A 22,053-nucleotide genomic window follows, 5' to 3' on the forward strand; every position below is an offset into this window, starting at 1 on the left:
ACTGCCAAAACTCTCTCCGCCATAAATCCTCCTGCTGCCCCTCCCCATCCGCCCCCTCCCAAACCCTCTCGTCCTCCTCTCTCGTCGCTACTGTACACGCGGTCGCAAGTCCTAAACTAGCAAACCTCTTCACAACATCCCCCCTTTTCCAACCGCCAAAATGAGTGTCCCCACTGCGCCCGCCGACAAGGTACCGTCCACCCTGTCCACTGCAACCCCGCCTTGTATCCTAACCATTGTGAACAGAACACCTTTCTCTTCACCTCTGAGTCTGTAGGCGAGGGCCACCCCGACAAGATCTGGTATGTACTACTGCCTCGTTCTCTGCTGTTCCATCTGCTGCCAGTTCCCCTCAGATGTAAGACGGGAGGGGTACAACCGGCATGACACATCTCCCGAGCCATTGCTGATAGTCTTCCTCAGCGATCAAGTCTCCGACGCCATCCTCGATGCCTGTCTCAAAGAGGACCCGCTCTCCAAGGTTGCCTGCGAGACGGCCGCTAAGACCGGTATGATCATGGTCTTCGGCGAGATCACCACCAAGGCCCACCTCGACTACCAGAAGGTCGTTCGCAATGCCATCAAGGAAATTGGCTACGACTCGTCCGACAAGGGCTTCGACTACAAGACATGCAACGTCCTCGTTGCCATTGAGCAGCAGTCACCAGATATCGCCCAGGGTCTGCACTACGAGGAGGCCCTCGAGAAGCTCGGTGCCGGTGACCAGGGTATCATGTTTGGCTATGCCACCGACGAGACACCCGAACTCCTCCCCTTGTCCCTCCTCCTCTCCCACAAGCTCAACTCGGCAATGTCTGCTGCCCGCCGAAACGGAAAGCTACCCTGGTTGCGCCCTGACACAAAGACACAAGTGACGGTCGAGTACGCTCACGACGGCGGTGCCGTTGTTCCTCTCCGCGTCGACACCGTCGTTGTCTCTGCCCAGCACAGCGAGGACATCACCACCGAAGAGCTCCGCAAGGAGATCAGGGAGAAGATCATCAACGAGGTCATTCCCGCCAACCTCCGTGACGACAAGACCGTCTACCACGTATGTTCACTCTACCACATTCTTGTAATGCAGTCCTAACAGCCTCCAGATACAACCCTCCGGCCTCTTCATCATCGGTGGCCCACAAGGTGACGCCGGTCTCACTGGCCGTAAGATCATCGTCGACACCTACGGCGGCTGGGGAGCCCACGGTGGTGGTGCTTTCTCCGGAAAGGACTACTCCAAGGTCGATCGCTCCGCCGCCTACCTTGCGCGCTGGATCGCCAAGTCGCTCGTGAACGCTAAGCTGGCCCGCCGTGCGCTTGTCCAGCTCTCGTACGCCATTGGTGTCGCAGAGCCTCTCTCCCTCTTCGTTGAGACCTACGGCACCTCAGACAAGTCCTCAAACGAGCTTGTCAAGATCATCCTTGACAACTTTGACCTACGCCCTGGTGGTAAGTTACTGTCAAAACATATAAAAAAAGGGAATATCTAACATGGAAAATAGTCATCGTCAAGGAGCTCAACCTTACCAACCCAATTTACAACCAGACCGCAAAGAACGGTCACTTTACCAACCAGAGCTTCACTTGGGAGCAGCCCAAGGAGCTTAAGTTCTAAGTGTATAACTAATGACATGTTTTGCATGATGCGGGATTGAATCAACTTCATCCCCTAAGGTCAAGATTTTCACGATGATATGACTCGCATATCTTTGGGAGGCGGGCAAGATGTTCACCTTTTCAACAAGTGTTTCGGCGTCCAGGGCATATACCCTTTTGATACCAGCCCGTTTGCTTCCAAAAGTTTCGATGCAAGTTCATATACGAGGGCTCTCTCTCGAGGTGGGACTACATGATAGATCGGCGTTAAGACATTGGAGCTTCAACATTGGGGCCCGAGTGCGTTGTCAACGCGCACCTAGAGGCTAAGGGGACGCATGCCACGCTAAATAGCGTGGTGGCTAGGATAATAGGTCGAATTGAATATCAATCGAGACCGTCTTTGTCATTTGACATGGACGGCATATTCATCACATCTGCCCACTTCTCGTCTCTCATCTCGTTCATCACCACCATTTGCATACAGTTCAATCATGGAAAAAAGACGTGTATTCCTCATATTGACTCCCGGGTATCTATCATACATTTCCGAAAGTGCACCAAGGAAAGAAAACAATCGTGACTCGTAAGGAAACAGAGAAACCATCTCCACATATCGGCGCGTTGACGACACAAGGTATCAAGCTACCTCTTCAAACGCGAGCGCGCGCCATTCTCGAACAATCCCTCGGGACATGTTCTACGCCTTCCTCGCCTTGGGCGCCGCGCGCTTCGTGGTCGAGTCGGTGCCACGTGCCTTTGCGGTTCCCGCAGCCTAGATACCGTATTAGCACTGTTCAGTCGAAAGTTATAATGCGAGTAAATCAGTGGGGGAGTAGGCACAACTGATGATAGCTAATCGACCAGTGTGGACACCATCCGTCATGACATCGTCTGGTCGACGACGGGACAAAAGAAAAACGCGTTCTCGAGAGAGCACTGGAGAACAGAACGGAACAAGAAAGAAAACGAGATCAACATACCTTCTTCCCCGGCCGTCCTGTAATCTCACCATCCGCCTTCTCCACCTTTCCAACCACCTTATCAATCACCTTCTCCGTCTTGGTACGCGGCTTCTTCACCGTCTTAGTCCGAGGACCCGCCGCAGCCTTGGTAGTAGTCGTAGTAGAAGACTTGGTCGTAGTCGTCTTGGGCTTGGCGACGCGTCCAGTAGCCACCTTGGACGAGGTGCGCGGCTTGCTGGTATTCGCCTTGGTCTTGGTCGTAGTCGTCGTACGCTTCTTGGGCGCAACGACGTTCTCGATTTGCTGGACGATACGAGGCTTGGAGTTTCCTTGGGGGGTTGTGTTAGTCTACTGCTTCTGGTTTAGGAGTGGGTGGGTGCCAGCTACTGCGACTGGGCTGGATTGCATGGTTGCTTGCATTATATGTATAGTGGGGCTTGATGGTGTTGGGGAATGTTGCGAAATACGTACCAGTCCTGGCGCGGGTAGTAGCTGCCATGATGTCTGTAGAGATTCGAAAAGCTTCAAGTGTTTTTTTGTGTTTGTGTATTTGGGTTTGGTGTGACTCGGTATGATTCAACTGTGTGGGAGGTGTTAGCAAGAAAGGACGCGTACCGAAAAGCCTTGGAACAAATACGCGAAACGCGCACTGTGTAAACACCCTCGACCCTCAAGAACGAGAAACACGATAGAAGGAAAGCCTGCGACTCGAATGCAAGTACAGACAAACCCAACCAAGCGCGTTGTGCCTCATACACCCGCACTACATGAAGATGAGCCGCGACCAGCGCGAAGACTCGTCTTCTCCCAATGTGTGGCGTAGTTGCCCCAAAAAGACGGGAAAAATTCAGACGAGAGAACTCGTAGACGGGCTTGGGAAGTGTGCGCGACTGGGAACCTACATACCTTTCTGTATCCCGACGTGTGGTGGGCGAATGCGACAGTGCGAAAGGCGTGTTGTTGTGAGGTGGGAGGTGGGAGGAACGAGCTCTGGAACGCGGGAGGGGGTGCTACTCTACTTTATTCTCGCTTGACCGAGGACGTGTCTCAAAACCACAACAACACATGGTCCATCAGCTGAGCCAATGAATCAGGAAATACCCATTTGTGAGATCTAAACCTTGGGTCTGACTGTTTTTGTCTTTTAGGGCAGCCTGAATGTCTCCACGTGCTTATGTTGTTGCCTTTTTCGTGAGCTCTTTGCCCTGCCACGAAATTCACGCCTCGCTGCCTTGATGTCGACGCTGGTGTATGATGTATGAGGACTGGTAAGCGCCGAACCACACATTCTACGCTGAAGATTATTCTTGGTGTGAACCATTGTGTATTCGTCTATCGTTGGTACGGCCAAATAACCGCCCACGCTGGAATCAATCAACCCCTGTGGGATACCTAAGCGCCGCCCATGCCATCCCATAATTGCCGACGGTGACTGCCATCAGAGGACCTTCCTTGCTCTGATCGCCCGTATGAGACCCAATGTATTTTATTCCCCAAGTTTTGGTTCTCCTATCAAGACGCCACTTGATTCCCAATACCACATCTCTTTGCCTTGTCGCAGCAATAGTCACTAGTGAGCGGCTGTGCTTCCCTTCGCCATCCGCTTGCTCATGAAGTCGAAGAAGGCAAACTGACTGGCCGACACGCCATACTCGTAGACGAAACGACTGGCGAGATAGCTTCCGAAGATGGCACGTAGATAATTATCGGGCACCTTGATACTAGTTAGTTCTGTTTCATCATCTGCATCCTGTGTTCATGACTTACCCTCTCGATGATCTTATCCAATCCAATCTGTTCAAGCAAGGTGTTGGGCAGCGCCTCCTTCAGGATCGAATGCCTAAACTCTACATTCTTCCACAGATCCGTGTTCTGCAGCTCCTCATCCAGCTTCGTGATGGCATTGCTGAGCGTATCACTCAAAATGCTGCGAGGCTGGCCGGTAGCTTGATGCTCCCTCCAGATGGCCTCGAACTCGAGGCGCGCATTGTTCTGGATGGTCCTCTGCACTTCCTTTACGTAGAGATCATAAAACTCGGGGGCCTTGCCATCTTCTCCAACACACATGTGCTTGACGAAGCTCTCATCATCGAAAGATAGCGAAGCCAGAACCTCGAGCGACGAAGATGTTACACCGCCCTTGTTTGCTGAAGCGTCCTTGTACAGAATGCAACCAGCCTTCTCAAGACGGAGCTTGGCGTCCTGGGTGATGAACAAGTTCGCACCCTCTACGATATACGGGATCACCGACTTGCCGTCGACGATGAGTTTGTTCGCTGTCGTCAGATCGATAGATTCAGGTCGTCCACCGCAGGGGACGAAAGTATCGTAGTGGATGTCACTGCGAAGATGGAAGGTATTCCGGAAGGTCGTACCGTTGTAGACCAAATCTCCATTTGGTAGTCGGATATTGGTATCGTCAACCAAGATGCGATAGCCCTCTGCTGAGAGCTTGGAAACATCAAAGTTGTTGATCATCTTACGGCCCTTTGCCAAACGCAGCAGCTCTTGGTGGTTGATGCCATTTGGGTCTACGAGCACACCAGACCCATCCACAATGGAGACGTACTTCTCGTTGCTGAGTAGGATCTCGTTCGATCCAAGATCACCATCTGGGCCACCCGTCTGTAGTTTGCGAACCTTACTCGGATCGAGATTAAGCTTGCGGTAGATACCCAAAACGTATTCTCGGACGGATAGCGTTGTCATGCCGTAGTGGTCGTGGGGAATGCCACCCAACTTGGGGCTCTTTCCGGTGAAGAAAGATTTCCACCATGGCGCACCTCGGCCTCGAGCATGCTCAGTCGCCCAGTCAACAAGATCAGCAGTGTTCTCATCGGGACCCATGAAGAGAATCTCTTCCTTGCCGTGGAGATCAACGATAGGGTCCTTGATTCCAGGACTGCTAGGAGGCAATAGAAGGTCCAGGATGCTGTCGATGTACTTCTCAAAAGCATTACTGGCCTTATCCTGATGCTTGAAGTCAAGAAGAACAACACCCTTAGAACCACCTTCTGGAATATCTTTATTCTTGCGTTGCTGCGTGTTTGCAAGATTGTAGTTCTCATCGAACATTGATCGTGCATTGATCGAGTAGGCTTCTTGACTTCGAGATTTGACGATTCGGATTCCACCACGTGCGATGTCACGGAATCGAAGGTGGAAACCACGGAATTCAGAACCAATCACAAGGAACATTCCATACAGGGGCTGGGGATATTCTGAAGGTGGGAGGAAACTTGGGTTCAAACGGAAGCTGACGGCCACCTTCGTAGGTGTATAGAAGTTCGTTTTGAGCACAGAATTGTTGAAGATGCGGAAAGCAGTCATGACCATCTCATGATGGTCATTGACAACGGCCTTGTTGATCGTGTCCGTCAACTCTGTATCGGTCTGAACCTTGTCGACCGTTAGACGAAGATAACTCAGCGTCGGGAGGAAGTCATCTTCCTCTCCCCTAGTCTGGACATAATGCGTCTTCGCAAATGGGAGATATAAGCTGTGGACTAGGCCGGGGTATGTGTTGATGATCTCGAAGATGTAGTCGGCAGTAAAGGTCTCGGCACGTAATCTTCGCTTCAACTTGGAAAGAAGTTCAGCATGCGCACTGTTTTCGGGGTCTAGGATCGTCGCCAGAGCAGTGTACTCGTTTCCGAGGCGATTGAGGAAGTGAGTAATGAATACCCACACGCAGTGTGCGTAGATAGTCTCTTGCAGACTCAGTCTGCCCGTAGCAAACAGGGTCTGGAATTTGTTCTGCGGGAGACAATACAAGAGGGAAACCTCCTTGGTGATTTGATGGATCGATGCCTCAATGGGTGGAAACTTGGTTCCTGCAGCTCCTGGTAGAGGGCGCAGGTACAAAGACATGACCGTGTATCCGTTGGAAAATTGTTCGACATATTTTCGCGACGTCGTCAGACCATAGTAATGATAAAGGTCGCTCAGAGCGCTGAACATGCCCAAGGCGCTGCCTCGTTTGTATGCTACAACCATGCGCTTGTCTCTCGATCCCTGGATGTCGAAGTACTCGATAACTGGGCCAGTTCGCTCTACAGCAACCTCCAGCACTTCTTGGTAGATCTTCTTCGTATTGGCAGTGGCCTTTTGTAGGAAACGCTTGTCGCCAACCTTTTCGATGTTCGTTTCCGTCGCGCTAGCGTTAGGGTCTACGAAGTCGCACCGGTAGATGAAGTAACAGCGCAATTGCTGTTCGTCACTGCCTGGCAGTGTGCTTTCGGAGCGGAAACTCTCCACTCGGTAAGCCGCACCGCCCTTGGTTATGCTCAAGTATTTCCTGCCGATTCGTTGTTCGTATTGTGGGCCGCCTATGACTGATACACCGGGCTTGCTAGTGTCGATATAGACTGCATGGTCTGCAGCTTCCTTGTCCAGCCGAATTTCTAGACGCTTGTCGTCCCTCGCATATGCTGCGACCTTTGCGGCGTACAGCGAATGGATGTGGCTCACAACGCTAGCTAGACGTCAGCTCCGAACTCGTCAGTGTGGCAGAGGATACTCACGCTTCTACCGTCTCAGTTGCAAAGTACATATCGTCGATGCCCAATTCATTGTAGAACCACCTCGTCTCCGACTCGACGAGCTCTGGAGGCACAAAGCCCTTTTCTTCGACGCCGTCCATAACGGCCTCCATTTGCTTCTCTTTGCCCTCAAATACGGGAGCCACATAGCCTGAACCACCTGAGCCTTCTTGTGGTATAATTCGGGGTGTCGAGTGTCCTGAGCCTGGGATGCTCATATGTGAGGGTAGGGGCGAGGGCTGTCGGTCTGGCGTGCGGCCAACCTGTTGTAGCAGCTTGTGTGGAAGCTGAAGCCCGTCTGCTCCATTGGCGGGTGTAGAAGCCATGATGGATGTATGAGGATCGATTGTGCGGGTAACGGGCGGGTTTTGCTGCTTTAATCGAGCGTAGAGGCGACCGATCTAACGAATGGTGCTCTATAGAACTTGTGGGCTAATAATGAGCAATTTGGTGGAGTAAGACGCGTGTTGCGGCTTTGCTCTGTCGCGCGAGCGTACGAGGTTTGGGTGAAGGTGGGGCTGATGGAGGGGCAGCAAGGTCCGAGCCTACAGCGGAGGGTGCGAACGTATCTAAAGGTAGAAATTAGAGAAGGTACAAGTCGAGACAGTGGCCGATTATGGCAAAAGAGGCATTTAACACATTCTTTGGAGCACAGCTATTTTAGGTAGGGATTATGACGCAGTGCTAGCTCACCGTAGCGGGAAATCCAACCAAGAGAAGGACGAGGTAACGCCACAATCTGTAGAGGTACAGCTGAAACCCTTGGTTACACCGCCGCGATAAGGACGACGACTGGGTACTGGGGAATGTTTTGGGGGTTTGAGGGAAGCCCGGAGCGATTCAGTGGCTTAAGGATTGTAGTGTGAGAGTGTGTGGGCTACCGTAAGGGAGCGTGGCGTTTAGAGGATGAGAAATTATCAGAGATTAGAGGCAAGGTGATTGAAAGACCAAAGCCAAAGTTGGAATATGGAGCTCTTCCAGTGACCAGCGAACACGCCCATCTTTATATCTTGCCATGTCCGTTCAGACGGGCGTACCTGAGGAGCCGTTGGAAGCCGAGCAAGCTTCCCCGGAAAATCGAAAAATGCCGCTAGTATGCACCTCACCACGTAATAGTTCCTGGCCCTGGACCAGAATGACCTGAAAAGGCGCCTCAAACGTCCTGCAGAGTTTTCGCAGTGCTGCCGAATTCATCATTCGTCGCCAATTAACCCCGCAATCCACAACATATCGCGCAATTGACCCCATGCGCTTGGACACAAACGGTGGTTGCTATTACCCAACCCAACAAACCTGCAACCGCCTCCGAGCTCCATTCACCACGCGTCGTGCGTTCACGATCCTTGGCGCCATTTCGCAGTAGTCCCTGTTGTGGCTGTACGTGGCTCTTTGGCATTGGATCTGGGGCTGCACGTGGGCAGCATCTAGACGAGAATAACTCACGATAGATTCTGCTCGGTCGTTGAGCGGAGTCATCCCAGCCCAGGCAGGTCACGATGCTGCAGCGCAAGACCCGTGCAATGGCCATGGCGAGTGGTGGCGACACACCGCTTGCCAGTCACGATGTCTTTGCGATGCCCCTGATGTGTCAATGAACATGTCGCACGGTGTTTTGGCAGGTCTGGAATTCACGATCTTCGCCACTGTCGCCGAGTCTAGATGGTCATGTACCATCGCTGCCCGACAATGGCTTTATTGAAAATTATCTATTTCCAGCTTGGTGTTCAGAATCGCCAAGTTTAGAACATATCGAGCCTTTGCTATCTCTCCTACTTCTCGTCTCCAGTGTACTCCCGCCCGTTCACTGTCAGTAGTATCTTGTACCCACTGCCGTCAATCCAGTTCTTCTTCTTGCCCGCTTTCTCGACTTTCCGTAGAGCTGCATTCAGCCCTTCATCCAATTCATCCGGCTGCTTGCTAAACGCAAAATCAATGTGCAGTTTTTTGTTATCCTTCTTCGTAATCCCCCATTGCACCTTCACCTTGACTCTCTCCTCTCTAACCGCACCTGCGGGATACACGCTTGCTAGTACGGCAGCAACCCGTCCGAGGTACATACACCACCATTCCACGCCCTCGGGGACTAGCTGCAGTATCCGCCGGTAGAAGTCCTGTTCCGTTGGGCTGATGGAACCATATCCTCCGTAGCGCTCGCAGAGGAAAATGGCGAGGAGAGCGCGCTGCTGGTGGCTTAAACCATGTGCAGCAGAAAAAATACCTGTTGTTGTGCTTCGAAGGGCTGCTCCACCGCGAAGATCCTTGACGTGCGCCATGTGCGCAAACATGCCTTGCACGAAAGCTGTAATCAGAGTGCTGCTGAACGGTGCACCTTGACCACCTATCGGTGGAGCCTGACTAGCCTCGAGTAAGGTTCCAACGAGCTCTTGTGTTGACGTTGGGGCATATGGCCTTGTGGCTACGACCAGAGGGCTTTCTTTCCTCACACTAGGGTCCATCTCCGCAAAGTGTATCCCTTCTCTTACACCGCCCTGACAAAAGTGCACACCCATGATGCTCGGCAATGCTTGTGACAGGCAAGTGACCAGAAACGCCACTGCGGGTACCTGACTTGCACGTCGGGCGGAGACTCGAAAGATTTCAGGCGTGTCCTCCTTTTGCACAGCTGCTTGAACAGCTTGCGTATCATGGAACATATCGGTCGTACTCCAGAAACCGTTGATGATCGGAATAGGATATGGTCTAATCGAGTGCTCAGACATCAAAACGAAGCCCCAACCGCGAAAGCCGCCCCCTGATAGGTAAAGCTGGAGCCCTTCGGGAGACTTGGAACGCTCAAGAAGGTGACTAGGTATTTGTATATCCTTGACAGCAGCCTTCAGATCCGCTACGACGTCTTTCTCCAATGCTCGGTAGCTTTTGCTGCCGACTGAGCCTGCTGCTTCTAGTCTTTGTGTGAGCGCTGCAGCACCAAACGGTAGACTTGCACTGCCCTTCTCGCTCATGTTGACTTCGCCGTTCTCCGTCGTGATCCACGTAAGCTGCGTGCTGCCTCCTCCCAGATCCATCATCAAGCCCCTGACATTCTCGTACGAGCTTGCTGCACCCAACGCTCCAATTCTGCCCTCCATCTCCTTCGGTAAAAGCTCGACAGTCCATCCAACTGCCTCCTTGATCTTGTTCTGAAAGTCTTCCGAGTTAATCGCTTTGCGGGTGGCTTCCGTGGCAACAATTCGAATATGCTCTTCAGGGACGTTGAAGTCTTTGCAAGTTGATCTGAAGCGCAAGAGAGATTTGATAACTTGGCCCATTGTTGCTTCTGGGATAGGAACGGCATGGCCATTCTCGTATTGGGCATCATAGAGCGATATAGCGGCACGATCAAGATACACTGTTGGGAGGATACGCTGTGTTTCTGGCGACAGATCTGTTATCGAAAATCGAACGCCATTGCTTCCCATGTCTACCAGGCCATGGTAATACTTCGACTTGTCCAAGCCAGCCATCTCGCGGAATGCTACTTCTCCGGATTTGCGACAAGGGCGTCCGATTGCATGTACTAGCCAAGAGGCAGGCGGAGGTCTCGGTACGAGCCGCGGACTTCGATGGCGCGATTTTGCGGCTTTTGTTTAACCCTGGTGCGTTTAGCGTTTAGTGCGGAAGCCAAGTCTGATGATGTTTCTATTACCCCCAGCTTATGCGGTTGATGAGTTTCTGTTACCCCTCGATTACTTAAAAGATAGCACTGGGTGCGCCTCGTGATGTGTAAGATCTTTTAGTGAGAAGCAAGTGCCCGCAATGACGTTGGTTGGTGTGGTACTTGCAGAACTAGAAAATTCGAACGCTAGTGGAAAGCGCGGCCAATCAGGCAAGGACCTTCTTCTCGATAGATGTGGAGGTGTTCGCAACAAATGGCGGAAGATACTCAGGTCATATTTCTGGAGTCTGGTCAAGATTCGACCAGCCATGTTAGAAGCGGTCGGAAAAGCTCAAGTGTGCGCACTCTTAAACTGGAAACTAGACAGGTAACTGAACGGATCTAGTATGCTGATTCCTCCACAATAGCTACCCATCTCGAGCTCGGCGATTACTGAGTAGGTCGGACAGGACGTAGCATTCGATAACAGTCAAGCAAGAAACCTCGCTCAAACCACAGAACATGTAGGACATAGAGCCCTCCGACTACACCCATACTGACTAACTCTCCAAGTACACCAAATCTTCCAAGGTAGCTAATACCTGGCCGTGTTCGCATCAGGGTGGGAACGATGATAGCAGGGGCCCAAGCAGTGAGCGAAGGCAGCGTCTCAAGCACGCTGAACTGCATGTCTCTCTGTCCGAAGAACCTTTTGATAAACCATGTGTTCCAGACCATGCGCAAGCCCATGTTGACCATGTTCGCAAGAACCACACCGTTGCCTCCTAGCTCTAGTTGACCGATGAAAAACCAGGCGCTCCCCGCGAAAAGTGCGAAGAAGATCCCCATGGAGACAGACTGCGCGTATAGCTCTTTGTTCGTTGCGACTGCAGCTACGAAGGCTTCGGTTACGCCATTGATGGCGAGGAAAGGTATATAGAAACAGTATGTGGAAAGCACCTTTGAGGCGGAAGTTGCGGACCACTTCTCGCCAGCGACAATTGAGAGTAGATGAGGAGCCAATACCGGTCCTAATGTGGTTGCAAACAAGGAGATGATCGCATAGAGGCGCAAAATCGTCGATAAAACATTTGAGGCTTGAGCAAGGTTCTGCTTCTGTTCTTTGGTTGCCTTTGACTTGTCCGCTCCTTTAGCAGTCGATGGTGGCTCTACGCTTGCACAAAGCTTCGCAAACATGTTACGGCTACTCTCTTCGATGGGCTGGAAGAGCGTTCGTGCAATGAGACCTCCGTAGTTAGACGTAAGAGCATAGGCACCTTGGTCTGCAAGTGATGCCAGTCCCGTAATCAGCAAGGAATCTCCTTGTGTAAGAATGTATTTCAAAGCTGATTGGAGAGTAAGAGAGCCTGTGAGTCGTAGAAGAGGAGCCGAAAAGTAGTTCATTGAACTCGAGTTCTCCTTCGTTAAGGGAGCCTTTTCCGGGAAGAGGGAGAAGCCATCAGCTTTCGCGACCGGCCAAGTCTGGTAAAAGTACACAACGAAGAGTGCCAGAGCGTAAGTCAACTGACCGATAGCGAACGGAAGAACTCCAATGTCGACACTATATCGACTGGCCAGAATGGCCGATCCGCATGTTCCGAAGCAACGAAGTAAAGTAGCAGTACTTTCAGCCGACGCACGTATCTTGTATAGCAGCTTCTGCTGCACGGCCGAGAATGCTGGCTCGCTAAGAAGTTCGATAAAGGTAGCGAGGCAATAGATGACTAGAGACTCCACGAAGTAGGGAACATCTGGCGTGCCTGAACGGAGCCATAGGAGGGCGAGGAGGTAGGCCAATGGCGTACCAAAGAAAACCGCAAGATACGATAGATTGACGACAGCTTGAGTTCCGTGCGCCTGGCGTTGAAGCGCTACTCGCAAGCTTTCACGTGCAAAGTAAAGCACAGAGATGGAGAACAGTTCAAGCTGAGCTGACACACCAAGAAGCTCTGGAGATAGAAATCTCAACAAGACTTGGTTGACCGCAAATGTAAGCGCTCGTGAGGCCACCTGCAGGAGAATTAGAAATGTGGCTCCTTTGGCCGAGGCGGAAAGAATTGAATTTGACATGGCTGGCACCTCAGCTCAAGTGGGAAAGATCGATAGCTTCGAGATGAAAGTTTGAAAACCGGTCAAGGAGTCATGATGATTGGACGTGATTGTTGATGCGGTGAAGCAGAGCTCTGTGGTTTGTTGTCGGACACCGACCCGACCTAAAGCGACTAGCTCGTTGCCTCACTTAAGACTGTTGCATGAGAGCTTCGACCCGACTCCATCAGCGCACAGCGCACTGCACGCTGCAAGATGGCTCTTTACTCGACTCTGACTGTGGAAGCTGGAGAAGATGGTAGTTGTCGACCCAAAGATTGTAGTTCGGTCTGAGAGGTTGCTCCTAAGACCATTGGCTATCGAAGATGCCGAAGACATTTTATTGATGCGCAAGCACCCGGAGGTTATGAAACACACGTAAGTTCTGCGCATGGGCTAGATGTCTTCATACATCTCTACAGCTTCGAGTTAGAGATTATTGAGGGCTTGAAGCTATCCAGCTACACTAAGTTGCACAGATCCGAGCTGACGTTTGAATAGGTCAATTCTAGTGTCCGACGATTTAGAAAAGACGAAGGCCTGGATCCAGGGTTGTTTTGATAGCCAAATCAATTGGAATTTCTCCATCGAGCTTCTTCACGCTCCCTCCGAGTCCTCCCCACGCGTCATCGGCCTCATAGGCGCGGTCCGAGCCCCCGAGATAGGCTACATGTTCAATACCTCCTACTGGGGTCAAGGCTACGCGACTGAAGCCCTCCGTGCCTTCATGCCGCTGTTCTTTCAGCACTTCTCCGGCGGCGAGCACGAGATGTTCGAGTATGCGGAGGCACACACAGATGAGGAACTTGTCAGCAGCCAGAACGTGCTAAGCAAGGTGGGCTTCAAGTTGCATGAGACGAGGGAGAAGGACTTTGAGAACCCGGTATTGGGGTGGAGAGATACGCTGGTCTATAGGATGTATCGTCCGGAAGTTCAGACTGAGGTGACACCGAAAGGGACGTAAACTGGGTTGACGATCAATTCGCGGAGAAGAGGCAGGGACCTAAGATGTGTAGACTCAGGGCAGCTTCATGGCCTTCGCTTCTGCTACTTTCATACATCTCATTAATAGATTTTTCGATCTCCAAAAATATACTGTTGGCACTTGGATGCTAATTCGCTATTTGACATGAGCAGACTTCTACATGTTTACAGCTTTTATCGAGCGTCTTCATCTTTTCCTCAGTGGACCCCAGATAGCTCTGTAAATCTTGGCTACAAAGCTGCCCCTGCTCCATCCCTGGGCTTGCGACATGCCAATTTTCAAGTGATCTTTATGGCCATATATCTCTGCCTATCCTAGTTGATAGATTGTGTACCCGATCATTCTGCGCTTCCGTTGGCGATGGGCTCGTCGGTCCAGCCTGCTCAGAGCCTCTAGTGGTACATCATAGTGTGAACGACTGAAGGCGATTGGGTCAGGGATTTAGAAAACCGTGCAAAGGAGACGAACTTCCACAAGGCCTGTCCTGCGGATTCAGCGTCCAGATGAATTTTGGGAATGTAAGTAGAAGGCGCGAGGGAAGGAACACGTGAGCTGTTGCCGCCTGCCCATACGCGATTTCTGTCCATCACACCTGGGCAACTCTTGATCTCCCGTGGAACCCGATCTGACCCTTGAGTCTTTAGTGAAACAAAAGGGATCGCCCACGCTTCGATTCGCAGCTCTTGATTCATGTTCCTAGCATAGCCGTGTCACCCGGCGATTGTGACGCACTTCTATTTGCCGGGCGATTATCCTCACCAGCTTCTTCGGATATCAGATGGGAGCCGTTAGGCGTGTTGGAGACGGCTAGACGAGACGTTTCACCTCTTTTCGCCTTCACCTGATTTAGCCTCTCAAGGAAGCTCATTGGAGCTGGTTGCGCTTGCTCGGGAGTGGACTGTTGTTCCAAAGATAGGGCAGAGACATTCTGGACGTTGCTAGGAAAGCCGGTTGACTCAGTTGCAGGCTGCGCGTCGACAGTATCGTCTATCAGGTCGTCCCGCGGCCGCAGTCGACCAACTTTTGCGACCAGCTTTGCGGAACCCATGGCCAGCAGATCCACCGACGGTAGTGTTCTCAAAGGCTCGGAGAGGTCGCCCGTGTTCGCATCGGGCTTCACGAAGAACATGTCGCTTCCGATAGTCGAGGTCCAGTGGCAACTCAGCAATTCGCCATTGTACATCACTAGCGGATTAGGAGTATGCAGGCCAATGATCTGTACTTCGCCCATGGTAGCCGGCTTTTGACCATTCGAGCTATCGATTGGAATTTCTGTCGGTTGGCCTCGTTGTGCATTGAGCGCTCGAAGTCTACTTTTCAGTAATGTCGGGTGCCCTAGCCTGCCTTGCGAGACCATGGGTACTTGCGCGCTGGGGACATTGGACAGGTCGAGGGGGATGTAGAAGTCTTCAGTTTCGTTCTCATCATATTCGTACTCCCACTGATCGTCGTCGTCTGCATGGGCCATGATAGGGCACAGGTGGATGCTGGAGTGGAAAAGTGTACAGATACGATGAGGCGGGAGAAGTGGGGTAGATACAAGTGATAAAGTAGCGCCAAATCGCGACCAAGCTAGACGATGCAGTCAAAGAGATTTTGTGCAAGGGAGAGCCCTGCTAACCTGCTGCAGTGAAAAACATTATAGGTATTGCAATCTTCAAACAAGTCATCATTCAGGATTACCCCTGTTACCGAGCACGGCTTCATAGCTGTATTCCTCCGCTTGGTGTAGTTGGTTCATCACGTTCGACTGTAATAGCATATTGTTATCGAAAGGTCCCTAGTTCGATTCTGGGAGCGGAGAACAACTTTTTTGCTGCATCCATAAACCCAGTAGACTTGACTGGACTGGTGTCGACGATTTGTCATTTTGCGCCTCCCTTACGGAGTAACACAAGCTGCACTGAAGCTTCGAAGGCTGACTTGGCTTTTTGCATGCTCACTCTCCAGCGATACGAGGTGAGTAGATTCCCTCCTAAACAGCTCGACGCTGTCCTGCAACAATCCAGTCGCCGCATGTGCCTATCGATAGGGACGCGGCGCTCATGCACGCCAAAGCCGCCAAGTTTCCTGGGGAGTCCCGCCCGAGGTCCCATGCTTATTAGCGGCGCGCGACGTCAGCTTGCGACTCCCGAGCTGCATCCCCGCCGGTGCTTCAGAGGCCAGATTCCCCCTGCATGCTTCAATTACCTATACTGCACTGAATCGAGCTTTTGTCTGGTGTAGTTTTCGTCCTCAAAATCTGCTGTCGGTGCTAGCAGGGTCGCCTAGGTGTCAATTAGTAAGTGACAGCTCCGCGCATATCCGACCCAAGTCATCATGAGTCTCTCCGTCACTTCCGCACCCTTGCCGCTCTCTCGTTATTTTCACGATTATGATTACACCATCTAGTTCCGACTGGAGTATCGGCTTCAGATTGCATGCGGGGACATGACTGGCCAACGGCGCTTCCTGTTCGAGTATTGAATCTCGTGCTAACTGATCAGTGCCTATCGTGCCCTACCTCCAGCATGGCGGGCAGGTCCCGCTCCGAGGGCTCCTGCCGTCATCAATTCCGACGCCCTCCATATCACTAGTCGACATTCCTGAATATCCTGAGGTAGCGATACACACCTCTCAGACGCCCGATGAGACACGAGGTGCTGCGCTGGACGCCTCCTACAAACACATCGTACCTACCATCGATATTCCTACAAGCTATTCTTCGCATAAACAAGCGTCGGGGCAAGCTCCCACGTTCGTTCCTGGTGCTGCTACGCCATCGAATGTTCCGGATACTCAGATGAAGGGCAGGAAACCCGCAATCGCCGCCGCGGGTACATTCTTGGGACTCTTTTCGTTCTCCCAGATATACCAGAACGTTCTCTTCACGAAGCTCACACCTTCCGACGAACGCGCAGACGACATCGCATGGGTTGCATCATCCCACTCGTGGCTGGACCGGAAGGCTTGCGATTGGTTTGGACTGTGCGGTCTGGCACACTTGAACCGGGCGGGTTGGACCACCAAGTCAGAAACACAGAAGCAACACGCCACAGACACGGACACTCGAAATAGTGACAAGATAGATTTGACAGACTTCTGGAATGATGCTCGGAACCTGCCAGATGATTGGGAAGCACAGGAGGAGCGTGAGATACCAGACTACGTTCTAAAACATGCACCCCTCATCCATCTCTACTCCGGAGAAGATTACTGGCCAGGCGATATCGCAGAACATCTGATACATACCACGCCACACCTCAATTACACTGCGCTGCAAGCAGCTCAGGATCATCCAAATCTGACGGATCTCGGAGAACTCAATAGGTGGGGTAGATTCGTATACCTGCAAAGTGATGACAACGTCGAGGATCGTCCAGAGTGGCTGGGCGGAAAAGTGAACATTCCCAATGTACCGAAAGACGGAAATGACGATGACGACGATCGGGCTGAGCATGATGCTGTACATGGTCACTACGAAGAGGACAAAGATGGCGAAAATTCAGGCTGGTGGCACGTAGGTCCTGGAGACACGAAGGACAAGGGTGGCATTAGACCTGTGTTGACATCTCCTGGACTCCCAGTCCCGACCGCGACGCCTGAAGGCGACGAGCTTGTAAATGACGACGACCCATATTGGCAACCAGAACTGCGCAATCGTCACCGCAGGTTGGCGGGCAAGAAGGTAGTAGGTGGTAGAAGCGATGCGCCTGCAGTGCTCATCGTTGTGCCCAAGGGCGATGGTGTCGTAGACGCTTTCTGGTTCTTCTTCTACAGCTACAACCTCGGAAATGCTGTCTTCAACATACGGTTCGGCAACCATGTGGGTGATTGGGAGCACACGGTTGTTCGCTTCAAGGATTGTGAGCCGAAAGCCGTATTCTTCAGTGAGCATAGCTTTGGTGAGGCATACACGTGGGACGCCGTTGAAAAGAGTGGCAAGCGGGTAAGTCTAGTGCATCTCAATGAGTTGATTGTGAAACTGACATTGTTCAGCCCATTGGCTTCTCCGCCACTGGAACACACGCAATGTACGCAACCCCCGGTGTCCACCCCTACGTCCTCCCTGGCGGCATCCTGCACGACGTAACAGACCGCGGTCCTCTCTGGGACCCTGTGCAAAACATGTACTCATTCACCTACCACTACCAATCTGACACTCTCCTCTCCTCGAACCTTCACCCTACCGCACCCGTCAGCTGGTTCTACTTCGCCGGCCACTGGGGCGACAAGTTCTACCCCCTTAGCGATGCCAGACAATATCGCTTCTTAGGGCAGTATCACTACGTGAATGGACCTTTGGGCCCCAGATTCAAAAACTTGGGCAGACAAGAAATTTGCCAAGGGAATGGGGAGTGCGTGCTCAAGAGATGGATTGGGGATAAGACGAAGAGGATCAAGAGGTGGGAAAGTGTTGGGGAGGGAGAAGAGATGAGTGAGGATGATGCGAGGAGGGTGTGGGGCGCAGAATATGACTCTGCTTCCTGAAGAGACGAGCGGACAACCGCAGACAGACATGAGAATGAGAGGATGCGTATATAAACTGCGACGTTTGGAACAAAGTCGATATGTTGCGGCACGGAGCTTGGCGTTTGGATGGAGTATTCGACACGAAAGCATAGCGTTTTGCACAGCGACGCGTACTGCTGTACTATATTTTGCAGCGATATGTCTTTTCGAGATACCTATTGTAGCACATGAACATTGTTATTCGCTTGCTTCAGACTCGTCTTCAGGAATATGATTGTTGAGCTGCCAAAGCTATCACGTGCAGCCATACACTGCGCTGTCGGCAGGTCAGGCGGGCGAAGATTGGCCGTAGTGATGCAGGGGATATACGAGTGACGTCGACGCCACGTCTCATCAAGTCCAACTTGCTCGCGCCCTGTCGATGATCGGTGGATTCATGTTTGGGAAGAAGAAGCAGAGAAAATGGCACACCTGCCCCAAGCGGTCGGCGGTGATGATCGAGCATTACGTCGAGCGCAGGGTACCTATACAAGTGATGAAAATAGCTCAAGGCTCACTCTTGCTTATACTGGTGTGACTGGCTCCTATCCAGGGTCATAGACTACAGGGTAGAAACCGTTGGTAATGAGTGATGTCTAGATGACTTCAGAGAGTCGTCCGAATCCCGAGTCAAGAGCGTTGATGCCTGTATCACTCCAACTTCTCCTAAATCCGAACAAAGAGCGTCGCTGTCGGCCAGAGCATCACAGAGGAGTCAGAGCAACAAGGTCTGTTGCGTGGTAATTCGGGCGCTCATCTCATCTCACCATCCTTCAGCGAAATCACGTCGGCGCCGAGGGGTGGGTAGTGGGTGGTAGGTGCATTCCCCCTAGCTGGCGCGCGATATCCCTATCTTATCTACATCAAGGCCATCCCAGTCCTCAACTCAGCTCACCTACACACTCTGGTCCTCAACGCGTCTTACGTTTTCCAAACTTCTGTCCAACACTCCTCCTGCATTTGTTCTCGTTGCCTGTCCAGCTTTCTCTTTGATAGCTTGACTTGATCTTTGTCTTCCCGCGACTTGCGCCTGACCTAATCCACCTGCCAAAACGGTCCGCTGGATTCGTCTTAGCGTGTTCTAGCTGGACATCTGTACATCATACACATCCCCTCACACCGCTAGGGACATCTCGACGTCGCAACGCGACATGAGGCCCTCAAGACGATAAGAACGATACCGCTGTCCCTTGGACACGTTACTCCCATCCATACACAGTCCGATTTATCGCCGCCTTCCTCGATTCGCATCCCGCATTCCGCATCTGTCCGAACGCCCTCGTGCCTTGCTTTCTGGAGGACGTGTCTGCTCCGTCGCCACTTTAGTAGACTTTGATACCCCCTTAGACACAATAGAGAAATGGCTTTTCGTCAGCAACATCGTCCCCAGAGCTCGCGACAGATATCCTATCATGCACCAGAGTCCGCTGTCGAGGCCGCAACCACCTCTCCACAACTCAAGCGACCTCTAGAGCAATCAGAGGAGTGGGTGCTCTTCTCGCCAGTGGCCCCCTCGACCACCGCACGCACGCACACTACCTCGACCGAGCGAACCCCGCGCACAGCTGGTCTGTCACGTTTCAGCGAGTTCGGTTCACTCGACACAGCGGCTCCATCAGAGCAAGAGGACGATGCTGGCACCTTCTTGGATACAGACGATGGGGAAGAGTTGGATAGTTTGGACGACGGATTGCATGCCTTCCATGAGCCTTCGGAATATGCAGCGCCGGTGAGCAGGGTGCAGCAGAGCGGCGATACCGTACTCCCCACGCATGACGGGCTGGGTGAGTTCCAGCCCGATGCGAACCTGCAAGAGCACATGTGGCAGTTCGAGCGACCGCGAAGACGTGCTGCGAGACGGCGATCTAGTGTACAGCGACACTTCACCATACTAGACGGCACAGACCATGTCGTCCCGGAGCAAGACAGGCGGCAGCGCATTGAGCAGTGGCGGCTAGAGCAGAGTAAAGCGCTGTTGGAGGAAATCGAAAAGGAGACAAGACGGAGGCGGCGGATGAGCATGGTCAGCGCTGTGCGAAGTCGAGTGGACAGTACACAGCAGGATACCAATGGTACCACATCGCAAGTCGCTCAGTCGGTCTCAGATGTGCATAGCGAATCATCTGACGAGGGCACCGAGCACCTATCTCTGTGGCAACGGATAACAAGACGGGTGATTCGGGATCTTATTGGCCTCGACGAAGACACACTCTCCGTCATTTTTGGCGAAGCACTGCCAGAGCAAGCGATGACGCCCAAACTAGGCTCGCCCGCCGAGTATTCTACGGACACAGCTTTACAAGAGGCAGGTGTCGATGCATCCACCCTATCTGACGACAGCTGGCAGACAAAGTTACTCGAGCGAGTAGCACAAGAGCTTGGAATTTTGGTCCATCAGCTCTCTGAGCATCCTGGAGCATTCTCGACATACCAACACACGCAATCCACTCCAGATTATGCAGGTTTAACGTCAACAAAACTCAACCCGACTCTTTCAACCGACCTAGCATCCTCACGCCAGACTAGCTCACAACCCTCAGCACCATCCCCCGCTTCAGCCCAGTTCGCACCAACCTTTCCCGCAACACCACATGAGTACAGCGAAGCATCACTGTGGGGCATCGAAGAAGAGTTGGATGAGGTCGACCCCCTCAACTCCTTCCGCCCGGCCCCCGCCGCTGCCGCAAACATCGCCGAAGATTTAGAACGAGAGCGCGAATACTGGGAGCGAGAGTTGGATGTGAAAATGATCTTCAACTTCCTTATGAAACGCTTCTCTACTCGACGACCTAGTATTTCCTCACCGCAGCCGCGCAAAGTTTCCAGTGCGCCCTCGGCTATTGCCACAGACGAAGGCGTGAATTCTGCGCGGAGAGCTGCCATCATACGACAGCATCACCCTTTGGTCGACAGGACGACGGATAGAGGGCTCCCGACGTCGTCCGCCGTAAACGTGAGGGAGGGCAAGAGGAAGGACGCTCCATACCGGACGTACTTTACGCCACAGAACATGAATGTGATGAGGCATCAGAAGCTCAGGAGTACTTCTAGTTGTGCAAGTCAGAGCACGAAGAAGAGCAAACGAAGCGGTGGGTCGGGGCGCAACTATTGGGACCTCGGCGGGAGCGTCGGCAGCGGCAGCGTCTTTGCTGGTGAAGTATAAGGGACGACTGGATGACATTCAACGATGCAAATGTTGCTACGATATAGGCAGGCGTAGCATGACATGGAATCGGAATTTCTCACGACATTAGGATCAAGAACGAAATCAGCATATACATGAGGGTCGGAGTATGGTTTTTGCATGCGGTGGGCTAGAAGCATTAGGGATGACAGCGTTACGATTGGCGTTTTATTCAGTTGAACAGTTTTCTGTACTTTCGCTACTCAGCATCTATGATACCTAGACATTTTCAACCGATTTTGCAATGGGGCTGCATCTCGTTGAATGACTTGGTTTTCCCTGTACTATACGTCTCCTCTACTATATACTGCACACATCTACGATCAGTCATATCTCAGCCGGAAGAGTCGTGATTCTTATTTTGTTACTGGGCTGTTTACTTAACAATGGCCTTCAGCCGCTGCAATAGGCGGATTCAAGCTTACAGTTCTTACAGAGACTCTTCACAAAACATAGACTTGATATAGCGCGATTAGAAGAACCTTCACATAGTCCGTGAAACACAAATACTGGACAGTCGGGTTCCAGGGGCCTATTATTCAGGAACCCAAGCTTTTGATTTCAGTATTGGGTCAGATTGTAGATCCAGCTCCTCAACAACTCGCCACTCA

The 22,053-nt window shown here is 52.1% G+C and overlaps 8 protein-coding genes and 1 non-coding gene across 9 annotated transcripts; 5 read left to right on the forward strand and 4 right to left on the reverse strand.

The window, feature by feature from the left end:
* The first annotated feature begins 67 nt into the window (after nt 1–67).
* On the forward strand, nt 68–2,036 carry K460DRAFT_371469 (methionine adenosyltransferase). Its single transcript, XM_040934358.1, has 5 exons — nt 68–190; nt 247–302; nt 424–1,051; nt 1,101–1,446; nt 1,500–2,036. Exons 1-5 carry the CDS (start codon nt 161–163, stop codon nt 1,610–1,612), a joined length of 1,173 nt encoding a protein of 390 aa, XP_040782825.1. The 5' UTR covers nt 68–160; the 3' UTR covers nt 1,613–2,036.
* A 53-nt stretch (nt 2,037–2,089) lies between these two features.
* K460DRAFT_371471 (uncharacterized protein) lies at nt 2,090–3,268 on the reverse strand. Its single transcript, XM_040934359.1, has 3 exons — nt 3,030–3,268; nt 2,577–2,887; nt 2,090–2,368 (listed from the first exon to the last, which is right to left on the reverse strand). The coding sequence occupies exons 1-3, from the start codon at nt 3,055–3,057 to the stop codon at nt 2,294–2,296; spliced, it is 414 nt and encodes a 137-aa protein (XP_040782826.1). The 5' UTR covers nt 3,058–3,268; the 3' UTR covers nt 2,090–2,293.
* An 860-nt stretch (nt 3,269–4,128) lies between these two features.
* Nucleotides 4,129–7,425, reverse strand: K460DRAFT_359968 (NAD-dependent glutamate dehydrogenase; the record flags this gene model as incomplete). Its single annotated transcript, XM_040932237.1, has 3 exons — nt 4,129–4,272; nt 4,326–7,032; nt 7,082–7,425. The coding sequence occupies 3 exons, from the start codon at nt 7,423–7,425 to the stop codon at nt 4,129–4,131; spliced, it is 3,195 nt and encodes a 1,064-aa protein (XP_040782827.1).
* Nucleotides 7,426–8,868: 1,443 nt separating this feature from the next.
* On the reverse strand, nt 8,869–12,764 carry K460DRAFT_399249 (Rft-1-domain-containing protein; the record flags this gene model as incomplete). The annotated part of the gene is made up of 3 exons (XM_040936233.1): nt 8,869–10,448; nt 10,525–10,692; nt 11,297–12,764. 3 exons carry the CDS (start codon nt 12,762–12,764, stop codon nt 8,869–8,871), a joined length of 3,216 nt encoding a protein of 1,071 aa, XP_040782828.1.
* Nucleotides 12,765–12,968: 204 nt separating this feature from the next.
* On the forward strand, nt 12,969–13,880 carry K460DRAFT_371475 (acyl-CoA N-acyltransferase). Its single transcript, XM_040934360.1, has 2 exons — nt 12,969–13,160; nt 13,284–13,880. Exons 1-2 carry the CDS (start codon nt 13,039–13,041, stop codon nt 13,744–13,746), a joined length of 585 nt encoding a protein of 194 aa, XP_040782829.1. The 5' UTR covers nt 12,969–13,038; the 3' UTR covers nt 13,747–13,880.
* A 575-nt stretch (nt 13,881–14,455) lies between these two features.
* On the reverse strand, nt 14,456–15,407 carry K460DRAFT_359970 (uncharacterized protein; the record flags this gene model as incomplete). Its single annotated transcript, XM_040932238.1, has 2 exons — nt 14,456–15,339; nt 15,389–15,407. The coding sequence occupies 2 exons, from the start codon at nt 15,405–15,407 to the stop codon at nt 14,456–14,458; spliced, it is 903 nt and encodes a 300-aa protein (XP_040782830.1).
* Nucleotides 15,408–15,484: 77 nt separating this feature from the next.
* K460DRAFT_t73 lies at nt 15,485–15,571 on the forward strand. The gene has a single exon. It is a non-coding gene; the product is annotated as a tRNA-Tyr (tRNA).
* Nucleotides 15,572–15,910: 339 nt separating this feature from the next.
* K460DRAFT_371480 (vacuolar sorting-associated protein-like protein) lies at nt 15,911–18,581 on the forward strand. The gene is made up of 3 exons (XM_040934361.1): nt 15,911–16,048; nt 16,254–17,695; nt 17,746–18,581. Coding segments are annotated over exons 1-3 (1,935 nt in total). The 5' UTR covers nt 15,911–16,047; the 3' UTR covers nt 18,238–18,581.
* Nucleotides 18,582–19,145: 564 nt separating this feature from the next.
* Nucleotides 19,146–21,915, forward strand: K460DRAFT_371481 (uncharacterized protein). The gene has a single exon (XM_040934362.1). It carries the CDS (start codon nt 19,619–19,621, stop codon nt 21,419–21,421), a length of 1,803 nt encoding a protein of 600 aa, XP_040782832.1. The 5' UTR covers nt 19,146–19,618; the 3' UTR covers nt 21,422–21,915.
* The last annotated feature ends 138 nt before the right edge of the window (nt 21,916–22,053 follow it).

This window comes from Cucurbitaria berberidis (assembly GCF_010015615.1).
Source record: "Cucurbitaria berberidis CBS 394.84 unplaced genomic scaffold K460scaffold_7, whole genome shotgun sequence".
Lineage (NCBI taxonomy): Eukaryota > Fungi > Ascomycota > Dothideomycetes > Pleosporales > Cucurbitariaceae > Cucurbitaria > Cucurbitaria berberidis.

Bases quoted from the DNA above. Each gene is read 5' to 3' on its own strand.
- K460DRAFT_371469 (XM_040934358.1), top strand. From the start codon at position 161: ATGAGTGTCCCCACTGCGCCCGCCGACAAG. The intron at 1,052-1,100 runs GTATGTTCACTC...AACAGCCTCCAG, and splicing joins ACGACAAGACCGTCTACCAC to ATACAACCCTCCGGCCTCTT. The intron at 1,447-1,499 runs GTAAGTTACTGT...CATGGAAAATAG, and splicing joins CTTTGACCTACGCCCTGGTG to TCATCGTCAAGGAGCTCAAC.
- K460DRAFT_371471 (XM_040934359.1), bottom strand. From the start codon at position 3,057: ATGGCAGCTACTACCCGCGCCAGGACTG. The intron at 2,888-3,029 runs GTACGTATTTCG...CAACCCCCCAAG, and splicing joins TACTACCCGCGCCAGGACTG to GAAACTCCAAGCCTCGTATC. The intron at 2,369-2,576 runs GTATGTTGATCT...TACGGTATCTAG, and splicing joins CAGGACGGCCGGGGAAGAAG to GCTGCGGGAACCGCAAAGGC.
- K460DRAFT_371475 (XM_040934360.1), top strand. From the start codon at position 13,039: ATGGTAGTTGTCGACCCAAAGATTGTAGTTCGGTCTGAGAGGTTGCTC. The intron at 13,161-13,283 runs GTAAGTTCTGCG...ACGTTTGAATAG, and splicing joins CCGGAGGTTATGAAACACAC to GTCAATTCTAGTGTCCGACG.
- K460DRAFT_371480 (XM_040934361.1), top strand. The intron at 17,696-17,745 runs GTAAGTCTAGTG...GACATTGTTCAG, and splicing joins TTGAAAAGAGTGGCAAGCGG to CCCATTGGCTTCTCCGCCAC.
- K460DRAFT_371481 (XM_040934362.1), top strand. From the start codon at position 19,619: ATGGCTTTTCGTCAGCAACATCGTCCCCAGAGCTCGCGACAGATATCC.